Here is a 13,701-nt window from a genome sequence, read left to right as displayed (position 1 = left end):
CTGTTGTTTTCTGCCCAGCACTCCAGTCTATAAAGATCACTTTGAATTTTGTTTCTGTCTTCCAAAGTATTAGCTATCCCGCCCAATTTTGTGTCATCTGCAAATGTGATCAGCATTCCCTGCACCTTGTCCTCCAAGTCATTAATAAAAATGTTGAAGAGCACTGGGCCCAGGACTGAGCCCTGCAGTACCCCACTCGTTACCTCTCTCCAGTTTGAAAAGGTCCCATTGATAAGCACTCTTTGAGTCCGATTCTGTAGCCAACTGTGGATCCACCTGACAGGTGTTTCATCTAGCCCACTTTGAGCTAGTTTGCTCATCAGGATAGCATGGGGCACTTTGTCGAAAGCTTTGCTGAAGTCAAGGTATATTATGTCCACAGCATTCCCACGGTCCACAAGGGAGGTTACTTAATAAAAAAAAATTAGACGAGATTCGTCTGGCAGGATTTGTTCTTGACAAATCCATGTTGGCTTCGAGTAATCACTGCACTAATTTCAAGGTGCTTACAGATGGATTGCTTTTTCATCTGCTCCAGAATTTTCCCAGGGATTGATGTCAGACTGACTGGTCTGTAGTTCCCAGATTCCTCCTTTTTGCCCTTTTTGAAGATAGGGACAACATTAGCCCTCCTCCAATCATCTGGCACTTCCCCTGTCCTCCATGATTTCTCAAAGAGAATAGACAGTGGCTCTGAGAGCTCTTCTGCCAGTTCCTTTATTACTCTAGGATGCAGTTCATCTGGGCTGGCCCTGGAGATTTGAACTCATTCAGAGCAATTATGTGTTCCTTGACCATATGCCCATCAATCTCAAGCTGTAATCCTGCCCCTTCAGCCTGTACTTCGCCTTTGCCAGGGACGTCATAGACCCTCTTTTGGGAGAAGACTGAGCCAAAGTAGGAATTGTGCACTTCTGCCTTTTCTTTGTTATCTGTTATCATTTTGCCATCCTTATTTAATAGCTGAACAACCATTTCTTTCCTCTGTCTTTTGCGATTCACGTAGCTGAAGAAAGCCTTTTTGTTGTTTTTAGCATCCCTCGCTAACCTCAGCTCGTTCTCAGCTTTAGCCTTCCTGACACCATCCCTGCAATTCTGTGCTACCTGCCTGTACTCTTTCTTTGTTGCTTGGCCTTCTTCCCACTTCCTATATGTGTGCTTTTTTTGTTTTCAGGTCATCTCTAAGCTTTTTGTGAAGCCACATTGGCTTCTACTGGTTTCTTCCACCTTTTTTTCTTGTTGGAATTGTTTGCGTTCAAACAAATTCCCTTGTGCCTTGAGAATTTCCTTTTAAAAACTCCCACCCATCTTGGGCTCCTTTTCTTGTTAGCATTGCTTGCCATGGGACCTTACTGATCATTGTTCTGAATTTATTAAAATCAGCTTTCCTAAAATCCAGGGTACACGTTTGACTACACTCGGCTTTTGCTTCCCTTAGAACCAAGAACTGAAGTACAACATGGTCACTTTCCTCCAGAGTTCCTGTAACTGCTATGTTATCCACTAAGTCATCTCTGTTGGTTAGAATCAAGTCAAGGATAGCCGATCCTCTAGTTCCTTCCTCTACTTTCTGTAGGAGGAAGTTATCTGCCACACAAGTCCAGAAGTTCCTGGAGGGGCCATGTTTTGCAGAATTTGTCTCCCAACAAGTATCGGGTTCTCATGATACACTAACCAATGATGATTTGTTCAGGAAAACCAACTATCATTGGTTGGCGAGCTGTGCGAACCCAGTCCCTATTCCTTGAATTCATCACTGAGGCCATTGCTTGGCCTGCTTTTCCAAACCTGGATTTGCCTCTTGTTGCTTCAAAGTGAACATGGACTGTAGATGCAGAGGAGGATGTAATGGGTGTTCTTCCCTTGTAATCCAGAAGGCGCTCCAGTCTCCACAGTGGCTGCTTTTCCTTTTTTTTCTTCCAGAAGCTTATTTCTGGTTGAGGCAGATGGATGATGAGGCAAGGAAGCAACAGAAATGTACTGCAATTCTCATTCATTTTTATTCCCATTTGTTTTCATAAAAAAAAATAAATGGATGGAATGTGGCTCTTTCGTTTAGTTTTTCATTAATTTTAAAAGCAAACCTGCACTCTACAGATTATGTTGTTATGAAATGTGGTGAGAATCACTGAGAAGCCAGACAGCTCCTATTTCCTTAGCCCATGTCTAGGTTTTTGTTTGTTTGTTTGTTAATCATACTAAAGTGTAGCAGAACTCTGGGAGAGAAGGACAGAATATTGGGAACTAGTTTGTATTAATACAGTGTGTGTTGTTTTGTGAAATGCCTTTCCTTTGTCTTCTTTGTGTTGGACCTGTTATAAGCTTTAGTAGCATTAGGAGACAGATCCATGTTGATGTCAGAAAGGGAAAGAACAACAGCAGCCTTGCAACCCCCTTCATGATAATGCTAATATGGTTGAGAGCAAATGACCAAATCACATCATCTTTTACTGTTTTGCTTGACAGAAGTGCTGCTGCTCTTCCATCCTTCAAGCAGATCATAGAATCCTAGAATAGTAGGGCTGGAAGGGGCCTACAAGGCCATCGAGTCCAACCCCCTGCTCAATGCAGGAATCCAAGTCAGAGCATCCAAGTCAGATGTTTGGTTTTCTTATTAACTCACTTTAATCCTAGCTCTTATTTCTTGCTCATTGTATCCCATTAGACATTTTTCTTCTAAATTCATTTTTAACATATTCTTAACTTGATTATCTTGACATACAATGTTAATATTAGATACAAGATAAAATCTGAAATATTATCATGAAGGGGGCATAGGAGCCTGCATGAAAAATCCCAAATCTGAAAAAGGAAGAGTTAGATTACAGAAGGTAGATGCATGCATCAATATATTTACTGAATTTGCTTCATCCCATACAATATGACTGCTTGGCAGAGATTCGTGGAACTTTCAGGAAGAGAAATAGTCTAGTGAGGGGAAGTCAAGGGCTGGGAGAAAAGATATGTGCCATTAACTGCAGTTCCTAAGGGTGCTTCCAGACGAGGCTGTGCAACTGCCCAGTCTCAAACATGGAATTTTACATGGAGTCCAGATGACATTGTCTTCCATGTTTAAGTCTTCCCTATTTTCCCATTGCTTCTTCCATCTTTTTTCTTACCACAGAAAAATCTGCTCATTCATCCCTGTACACCTTGTTTTAAGGTATAATTAGTATTTCCCCCAACTACCATGCTTCTGAATTTTGGTGGCAAATTCAGTGGTGGCAATTCTGGGGAGGGTGCAACCCCCGCTGGGTTTGGAGATGGGGAGAATTGGCCCTGGAGCAGCAGAATTTGTTCACCCCTGTTTTATGGGTTCTGTGACACTACTTGTTGGTATGTGTTTCTAAAAAAGGGTTTATCACCTCCCCCACTTTAAATCTTTTAGGTGGTAAAAAACAAGCAGACATCGTCTTTTTGCTGGATGGCTCCATCAACTTTGGAAAAGACAATTTCCAAGCAGTCATTGACTTTGTATATGGCATAGTTGATTCTATTTATGAAGAAGGTGATTCCATTAAAGTTGGCTTAGTGCAATACAACTCAGATGTGAGTGATGAATTCTTTCTGAAGGATTTCTCCAACAAAGAACAGATCTTAGAGGCAGTGAATACAACAGTGTACAAAGGAGGCAGAATTGCCAATACTGGATCAGCCATCAAGCACATCCAAGCAAAACACTTTGTAAAGGAGGCTGGCAGCAGGATGGAGCAGAAAATCCCCCAGATTGCTTTTATTGTAACAGGAGGCAAGCCAGAGGATGATGGGCAGACAGCTGCCTTATCACTGGCACAGAAGGGTGTCAAGGTGTTCTCAGTTGGTGTGAAAAACATTGACCTTGCTGAGGTTTCCAAGCTCTCCAGTGATAGCACCACGGCATTTAGGGCTGCAACAGCCCAGGGGCTCTCAGAGCTGAATGAGGCAGTGCTGGAGACACTGGGTGATGTCATGACAGAGCAGTTGTGCCGAGGTGTGGGAGAAGTCTCAAGAGGTAAGGTAATGGCTGCCACTTTAAAATCATTTAGGGTATTTATGTTACAATGTTATGTTCATTTTGAAGCTCCATATAGTGTAGTGATGTAATTATGATATACAATTGTGTGTTTGGTTCTTCCTTTACTTCGATATTGCAGTTTTAAAAAGCATAGTTGCAACAACTTGTAAGCCTGGGGACTCTGTTATAGCCCCTTCTTTAGAAACAATGTCTTCCTTAGGCCCTGAGAAGAGACCTGCATTATTTTAAATATTTACCCAATTTTAAAAAATAAGTTGCTGTGAAAGGAATATGGGGAATGGGGATCCATCACTGTCCTTTTGTTACGGTCTCTCAAGTGGGTCTGGCTGGGTAGCATATACTGCGAAGGAATTAAGGCCCCCAACTCCAGTTGTTAAGGTATTTATAGATATTTAACCCCGAGGAGAGCTAAGGATCTAGGTGATCAAGAACAAAAATCATACTTGATGTTTCTGCTTTCAAATGTTCAAAGCCTCTCACAGCTAACAGTACTCTGGAAGAGGGCATGGCTGGCTGGATACCCTGAACAGGGAAACTTCTGCTAGGGAGCGAGGCTACGACCTCAAGTGGTCGACTGCCTAACAGTATGGAAGTGAGATGGGGCCATCCAAAAATAAGGCTGCGTATTTTTACATCCGTTGTTGAATACCCAGGCATGCAGAAGTTTATAACTTCAAAAATTAAAATGAGAAGCTTTTAAAAGTAAAAATCCAAAATGGGCTGAGAAGGACCTGTGAGATTCCAGGCGGTACAGAATGCTCAGATGTCAGCTGAGGGGAAAAAAGAGGAAAGTTGGATGGGGGTGGGGGGCAAGAAGAGGAATTTGACTTGCTCAATCCCCTAATTTGTTGTTGTTGTTGTTCAGTCGTTATAGCTTAGGGTTAAACAACATGCTACATTACACGTGTAGTCTGTAGGTGATCATCACTTTGCTTTTACTTTTGTGTAAGCACATGGGGCCCTGATCCAGATCAGAACCACTATTCACAGCTAGGTGGGACTAAACCTTCCCACCCAGCCTCTTTTTTCTTTAAATTTGCCCCCGTCCCACATACACACACATACCCCACGTGGGGGCTTAAGAAAGAAATCTAAATTGGTGCCAATGGAGGGTAGGTGTTTTTCCCCCTTAAGCTCCCACATATGCAGGGGGAAATTTAATAGAAAAAAAGTGGCTGGGTATGATAGCTGATGTGTGACAGGCATTCTGCAATATACAAGATGGTTCCACTTGTGTATTAGCAGTCATTGCCATGCTAAAATAGTATAATGATGAAAATCATTCTACATGCTTATTTCCACACCCAAGATAGTAGCACCCTAGTAGTAGATAACTTGAAGAGGCCCTAATTGTAGTTCCTTCAGACATGGATGTATGAATGAGGGTGGTTAGATCTCAGGCTGCCTCTCTTTGGAACTGCCTTGCCTTCCCCAAAAAGTGCCCCTGATCAACACTTTTGCAGATGTCCATAGGTTAGACCGGCCTGTGGTGGCCAGGCATTCAGCAATGTCACTTTTTGATCCATAAATTGAACTGTAGTTCTATTTTCTAAACTTGTTGTCTGTTTTATGTATTTTGGTACATTTTAACATATATTTTAAGCTGATTTTGCTAGGGATGTCAGAGAATTCCGCCACAGATCTTGGTGAGGCCGAATGCCAGTGCATTCGGCCCCCCGAAATCTGTGGCGGAACGGCCTGCCCCCCCGCCCCCCCACGGATCCCTCCCAGGATGAGACTTACCTGGGGCGGATCTTCTGGGTGGCGGCGGCAGCGGCTCTGGCGGTGGGGCAGCGGCGGCCAGTCTTCCGACCGGCTGCCGCCGCCGCCGCCATTTCCAGGCTTGTGGGAAAAAAAAAAAGACATGATAGGCTACGTAAATCTTTACGTAGCCTATCATGGTTGGGGTGGGTTTAAAAAAAAAAAACGCGTACGCAAATGGCGGTGGCTACGGCCGCCACCATTTGCATTCCTTCTTTTTGGCCGTCTTAATCTATGTAAATATTTATGTAGACTATGACGGCGAAAATCAAGGGGAATGTAAATAGCGTAGCGGGCGCTATTTGCGTCCCTTTTTCATTCACCATTTTAGCCTACGTAAATCTTTACGTAGGCTAAAACAGGGAATCAAAAGGGGATGCAAATGGCGCCCGCTACGCTATTTACGTTCCCCTTGATTTTCGCTGTCATAGTCTACGTAAATATTTACGTAAATTAAGACGGTAAAAAGAAGGAACGCAAATGGCGGCAGCCATATCTGCCGCCATTTGCGTACACATTTATTTATTTTTTTACCCAGAGCCCTCCGCGGCCGGAAATCCGGCTGCGGACAGCTCTGGCCTGGCCGGGCCGGGCCTAGCCGGCTGCTCCTCAGAGCTGCCGCGGAGCACAGCCGGCCGTTAGAGGATTCCGGGGGGGAGGAACGGAGCGCCTCCCCCCCGGGCAAGATTCCAGGGGGAGGGACGGAACGCCTCCCCCCCACCATCAACATAATCCGCGAAAGATAAGTCACTTTCGTACATCCCTAGATTTTGCTGTTTATTATTATGCTGATTTTGTAAGACAATTAAGACTATGAGAATCTAAGATGAGTTTCCCTGAGGAGGGATCAGACCAAGGTAGGTCCACCTAGACCAGCTTTCTGTTTCGCTCAGTAGCCAGCTGGAGGCTCCTAGGAAGCCCAGAAGCATAATACAAAATTGCAGCCCTCCCCTCTTGTTAGTCTCCAGCCTCATATGTTCAGAGGCATACTACCTCTGAACATGGAGGTTCTGTTTGGCTAGTATGGCTAATAGGCTCTTATTCCCTGCAAGTAGTGGGAGCCCATGGATTCAGCACTGTAGAGATGGAAGTAAACAAATTAAGAAATTAAAAATAAATACATAATAGCAGGCATGTCACATATCCCGGTCTTAAAGAGGCATTAGTTGAGATAATGTTGGCAGTTCAGTGCTGGTTCAGGTTTGGGAGAAAGGGAGGAGACTGAAGGGTCAAAAACTGTAGTAAGGAACATCTTTAGTGGAAAAATGTCCACCCTGTAGCTCACTAGCTTGAAGCAAGATGAGTTGATGAACTTATGGGCCATTAGTGAACAACCAGAGAATGCACTAAGTCTAGGACAATGGGTGATACGTAATTGTTGTATAAATCCTTTTTTGTTTCTTTGTTTGGTAGAGTTTCATAAACATTTATATAGCTACCATACCATTTTCCCCTACTCTGTGTACAATGCAGTTGTACTTTTATCCACTCTAGACTGCAGTCTGGATATTATACTTGGATTTGATGTCTCAACTGTTGGACCAGGGCAAAGTATATTCAGCGTACAGAGAGCGCTAGAGTCACAGGTTGAAGATATTCTGAACAGGATTACTCAAATGCAGAAGATTAGCTGCACTCGCAACCAGGCACCAAGTGTGCGCGTGGCTGTTCTGGCGCAGACTCCCTCTGGAGTGGTGGAAGCATTTGACTTTTCTGAGTATCAGCCGGAGTTGTTTGAAAAGTTTCAGGCCTTGCGTAATGGTGCTCCGTACGTCCTAACTGCAGACACGCTCAAATCTTATCAGAATAAATTCAGAACAGCTCCTGGTAGAAGTGTGAAGGTGAGCTTATATTCCCATTCTCATATTTGGAAAAGAAAGCCCTCAGATCCTGGGCTGCTATAAAATGGAGAAGTTAAAAAAAAAATCAGTTTAAGGCCAACAAATAGCCTGGAAGTTTGAATTACTGTAACACTGTGATGTCAAACACAGCTTCATGTGCTTTGACAAAGGGCCTCCCAACTGTTTCATGAAATTCTTGCTTGAAGAACCTAAAAAAATCAAATGATTCTGTTGATCCCTACTTCTACATCCTCCTAGTACTCTCTTCCCTTGAAAAGAGCCACAGAGTACAGTTGGCATCAGATGGCCTTCTGACACAGGATAGATCCAGGATGAGACCTCTGAAAGTATTGTGATCCAGACCATTTCCTTAGTCCCATCACAGAAATTGACCAGCATTACCTTACAATGATGCTTACATATTACTGTGCTTCACAACTGGTGTCCAATAACTTAAATATTTGCTTTCCCAGGTAGTGATACACTTAACTGATGGCATTGATGGCAACAGGGGTCAGCTAGCAGCTGCATCTGCTGATCTAAAGAAAGAAGGTGTTGTATTACAATGCTATATTTTCATGCTGACATATAGATTAATTATAATTTGCATACATATTTGCAGCCTTTTACTTTAGATTAATTAATCCAGAGAAATCACAGTGCATGTTCTGTATTCACAACCACTAATGCAGTGCCATCATTTGACTGTGAAAGTCAAAATGACATCCCTTCTTCTCATTATGTGAATGGCACGTGGAAGTGGAAGTTGCACACAGAAAAAAGATGTGTGTATGTGTGCATGCCCAAACACACACACACACACGGTTGCATATTAAGGTCAGCCCAGATTAGATTACTTAGCACATAAGGATTAACTGAAGTAATAGAAAAGTATTATCTTTATAATTCTTTAACCACCATGCTGGTATGTACAAAGGTTTGCATAAGAGTTCATTACCCCTTTGTCATAGGGGCACCTTTTGTCTCTGGAACAGTTAAGGCTGTTCCAGAGAATTTAATTTAAAAGAAAAAAATCCACTCTTGATTTCCTATTCAGTGCTACATTTGTGCTAGCTGCAATCCAGTGTAACTAGCAAAATCTCCTGTTCCCATATAATGGAGGGATGAGGTCAAATTTTTGGCAAGGGAATGCCCTTATGGTCTCATCTTTCTGACCCAAGGAAGTAGGGCAGTGCATGGACCCCCCAAGCCACCTCAGAGGCCACTTCAGGGCTTCCAAGGCAGGCCCGATTCACTTCAGGTTGATTCAGGGCCCCCTGACCCACTTTGGCTTCTGGAGCTAAAGCAGGATTCAGGCATCTGAATCCTGCTTCAAGGGTCCCCTGATGCACCGCCCAGCCCCCAGCTCCTTAACTGGGCCCTTGGATGCATGCTGCCTGCTGTTTTGTTGTTCCAGGGGAGGGGGGAGCCACCATCCCACTGCCAGCGGCACTGCCGGCAGGGGGAGCCACCATTGCTGCCAGCTCCTGGGCCCCCTGGATGTGTGCTGGCAACCATCTTGTTGTTTTGAGGGGGGGAGCCATTTTAAAATGGTGACTCCCTGTATTTCTGCAAATATAGGAAGTCACCATTTTAAAAATGGCTCCCCCTCCAGAACAACTAGATGGCTGCTGGCACATGTCCAGAGGGCCCTGGTAAGTTGCTGGGGGCTGGGTGGTGGTGGCAGCAGCAGCACAGCTGGGCTTCCAGATCGCACCAAAACTCATCGAAGTGCTTTGAAAAGCCCCGACCTGCTTTGTGCCACTTCGTGCCCCCTCTACCTCACCTCAGAGGCAGCACGAAGTGGCCTGAAGCACCCCGCTTCAACTCAGAGCTCGGGCTTCAGGCTGAAGCAGTGCACAGCTCTACAAGGAATATGTACATTCAGCATTCAGGAATCATCCAAATTTTGCACTGCAGTTCTCCAATCAAAATATGTGTACAAGACAAGTATATATATATTAGGAAGAGTACTCACAAAAATGCATATATTAGTGAAAATAACACAAATGTATTATATTATGGGAAAATGCTTGCAAAACTTGCACATATTAGGCAATTTTTTTTACAAAAATGTATATATTCAGATGAATGCGCATGCAGATACGTACACATTTTTGTGAAGGCTTTTCAAAAAGAAATTCAAAAATGGATGCAGAAATAGAATGAATATAAGGATAGAAAAAATAGAAATGGAGAGAAACCAAAATTGTCAGTGTTGTCCATCCCTACCCCGGATAGAGGGCAAGGTGGATCTCTGCAGGACCATATGGAGAAAGCCCTTTGGAGATGGTGAACAATAATTCCAGACTGATAACTTTTTCCTCCAATTCTTTAGGTGTCAAAGCTCTCATTCTTGTTGGATTGGAACGAGTAGCAAATTTTGAGGAAGTGATGCAGCTGGAATTTGGGCGTGGCTTTACTTATAATCGGCCTCTCCAAGTGAATCTGCTGGATTTAGATTTTGAATTGGCAGAACAACTGGTAAATAACTCTAGTATCTGTAATGTGTCTGCTTAGTTTCAGTTGTACACTTCTAGGAATATTTATGTTTGCAGACGAATTACACAGCCATTGTTCCTTCTTTGAACAAACCTTGATTTCCTATTCAGTGCTACATTTGTGCTTGCTGCAATCCAGTGTAACTAGCAAAATCTCCTGTTCCCATATAATGGAGGGATGAGGTCAAATTTTTGGCAAGGGAATGCCCTTATGGTCTCATCTTTCTGACCCAAGGAAGTAGGGCAGTGCATGGACTTTTATGGGTGTCTGCAAATGCCTTAGTGTTTCTAGCCATCCAGTGTAAGCTTTCTGCATGAAAAATAAAATTGTCTGTTCTGTGAGGTCTGAATGGGGGGTGGGGTGGGGAATAAAATGTCCCTGGGCATCAAGGAGGAAGGAGGTCTTTAGCAATGAGTTCTGCAGTTTTAGCCTTCTTCTTGTATACCATTTTCTATCAGCTATTTTTGGTTGCTATGTCTAGTCACCACCGAGGCCCAGATATCACCCAGGGGGCTGCATAAACAGTCCCTGCTGGCCCAAGAAAACCTGCGCTCTGTGGCATTGCAAGTGCTATCTTTGCTGCAGTCCTTGAAGGGGGAAGGAGTCAGGATGAGAAACTCTAGTGTGCCAAATCAATATCCCGGGTTCACTAAGGAATCTCCCTTGGTATCCAAACCTGGCCTGGAAGTTATTATAGCTGTGATTTGTAATTGTTCCTGAAGCTGTTACGTATCATTGCTAAAGATAATAATAAAACTTAGGATGATTAAAGCACTTTATTTATTTTATAATCCTTACAATAGTTCTGTATGGTAGGGCAGTGTTATCGCCATATTGTAGATGGGGGCAAGGTGAGGGGAGAGGGACACTGAAGGAGAGAGGTGGCTTGCCAAAGGCTATCTGATGAGTTCATAGAAGAGGTAAAATCTGAACCAGCAGCTTCCTGATTTGTAGCTCAGTCTCTTAGCCCACTACAGCTGTAGTTTCTGCTGGGGTAGTGACACAACTGCAGCTTATCTGAACTCTATATATGAGGTATCCAAGATTTCTATTTTTTTTTTTTTTACTTGTTTGCACACTCTGGCTTTTCCACACATTATGAATGCAAGGTTAGTTTGCTATTATGTTACTTCTGTATATGTACATGTAAGTCAGCTGATGATTGTTCTCCCATATCTTTAGTACCTCTAGCGCTCTTTGCTTCTTCCATGTTCTGTTCATCTATTCCGAATTTAGGATATGGTGCCATTTCAATGACATTCTCCTCTAAATTAGTCAAATGAAATTTAGACAATTCAAACATTAAATGTCTGCCTTCATTTTCTTTGATCTACTTTCATTGTAAGATAAAGGATGGGTGTTTAAACATAAGCAGCCCTAATCTTCAAAAAAAAGGGGGGGCATATCTTGACTCTGAGGAGCATGACTGTATGTGTAGGAAATAGCTTGTGTCTGTTTTTTCAAAGAGGGTTATCTCCTTTCTAATTTATTACTTTTATTTCTTTTCTTACAGGACAATGTTGCAGAAAAGGCATGCTGTGGGGTCCCATGCAAATGTTCTGGACAGCGGGGAGACAGAGGATTGCCAGGTTCAATTGGACCAAAGGTGAGATGTTTTAGCCTCGTTTTTGGAAATCCGGCATCCAAAGATCAGGACCCAAGGAACCCTACCTAAGGGGAATCCGAAGCTGTGATTCTGCATGCCTCGGTGGACTTCAGAACCGTGTGTCTCAAATATCAGGCCCCAAGCCACATAGTAAGCCACTTCTGAAATAGAAGGGGCTCACCAAAGCTGTTTGTGATATGGCACTGCTGTGGGTGAGGTGGATCTTCTGTTCAAAGAGTCAAAGTCCAAAATAGCTCTTGTCTTTGGCACAGCTAAGGTAGCTCTTTGGATCCCAGTTTTTGTTTTACAGTGACTTTTATAATATACTCATCTAGTCTCATCTGGAAAGAACCAGGCTCCCAGATATTAGTTCAGACTTGCCTATTTAAATTTGCCAAGTGTTAAATTGGTGTGAAATTTCATTTCAGCAACTACATTAACAAAAGACATAACTTCCACCTTTGGCTCAGAATTTGGTGGCACTGTGGATCATGTTCTTACCCAGTAGCATATCTGGCCAAGGCCTGAGCTCGGCAGTGCTTGATAACAAATAGAATGCTAACATGCATGCAAAGACTTCTGCTACTTGGGTCAAATTCTGTACATTCCTTTGAGCAAAATTTTAGGAATATTTTAGCACTGTTTGTATTAGAGATACAGGGATAGAACTTCAGGTTCAAGAGAGCATTTGGCTGCAAATCTTTAAAACTAGGGAAGGAAGACATCATTATTTATTCATTAAATATTGTAAAGTTAGGGATACATACAAAAGCAAGATTGTTTGAGATTCAAAGAATTTGAATGGCAATTGAAGGAGAGAACAGAGGGTATTAGAAGAGATCCTCATGTGTGTATATATATAAATGGAAATTCAAACCATGTGTGTGTGTTGTGTTTTTAAAGGGAGTTCCAGGGGAAAATGGCTACAGAGGCTATCCAGGAGATGAAGGTGGACCAGTGAGTAAACTTTTTTCAAGTACTCATACTTCCTTTATTATGTGCCCAGAGAAAAAATGAAGAAGGAAATAAAGGAAAAGTGTGTTTAACTGTAGGTGTGTCTGCTCCTCCCTCTGATGTTGTTATGGTGCAACTGAAAGGAAGCAGAAGGAAGAGGCTTCAAAGTACTTCATAGAAACAACCTATTGTGTATACATGCACATTAGATATAGGCTAATTTGGAAAACATGGGGACCTCTGCCATCCTATACACTTCCTACCCCTACTTCACATAGTAAAAATGTCTGTTTTAGAAGCGTTAGAATAATCTCAATGATTAGATACTATACTGCAGAATTACAGGCATGTCCAATACTGTAGCTAATACATAATATTCGAGGCAGTATCCTAGCTATTGAACCATTATACTTCCTTCTTTCTTAACATTTTCTTTCTTTCTTTCTTTCTTTCTTTCTTTCTTTCCTTCCTTCCTTCCTTCCTTCCTTCCTTCCTTGTTCATCCAACCATTTCCTTCATGCCGTCACTCTGAAATCCATCTATGACCCAATAGACATAAATGCTAACTGCTGCATTCTTCTCTTCTCGTAATAGGGTGATCGTGGACCACCAGGGATCAATGGAACTCAGGGATTCCAAGGTTGTTCTGGAGAAAGAGGAACTAAGGTATTAAAACAAGCAAGCAAACAAGTTGTTGTTGTTGTTGTTGTTATTATTATTATTATTATTTATTTCATTTCTATACCGCCTAATAGCCGAAGCTCTCTGGGCGGTTCACAAAAATTCTACAGAATAAGGCTAGGAACACCCTTGTCAGTAGACATCAGTCCAGTTTACATCACTTAAAGATCATGTTCTAGTATTTTACAGTAGATTAGCAAACAACCATATCCATAATGTGAGTCCTGCAGGAAGAGCATACCTTTCAGCACATTATTATTATTATTATTAAATTTATTAATCGCCCATCTGACTGGTCACCCAGCCACTCTGGGCGATGTACAACATACAATAAAACAGTT

The 13,701-nt window shown here is 42.6% G+C and overlaps 1 protein-coding gene across 1 annotated transcript in view; it reads left to right on the top strand.

The window, feature by feature from the left end:
• The window catches only part of COL6A3 (collagen type VI alpha 3 chain), a 157,600-nt gene that overhangs the window by 81,111 nt on the left and 62,788 nt on the right, over positions 1-13,701 (top strand). Inside the window, exons 9-15 of the mRNA XM_084820265.1 lie at positions 3,389-3,991; positions 7,271-7,617; positions 8,091-8,169; positions 9,956-10,101; positions 11,633-11,725; positions 12,629-12,682; positions 13,274-13,345. Coding sequence (XP_084676391.1) covers positions 3,389-3,991; positions 7,271-7,617; positions 8,091-8,169; positions 9,956-10,101; positions 11,633-11,725; positions 12,629-12,682; positions 13,274-13,345 — 1,394 coding nt within the window. The remainder of the gene's footprint in view (positions 1-3,388; positions 3,992-7,270; positions 7,618-8,090; positions 8,170-9,955; positions 10,102-11,632; positions 11,726-12,628; positions 12,683-13,273; positions 13,346-13,701) is intronic.

This window comes from Heloderma suspectum, chromosome 1 (genome assembly GCF_057233095.1).
Source record: "Heloderma suspectum isolate Gila_16-S chromosome 1, 16-S_ref, whole genome shotgun sequence".
NCBI lineage: Eukaryota > Metazoa > Chordata > Lepidosauria > Squamata > Helodermatidae > Heloderma > Heloderma suspectum.
Note: the sequence above shows the minus strand (reverse complement) of the source record. Positions and strands in the feature narration are given on the sequence as shown.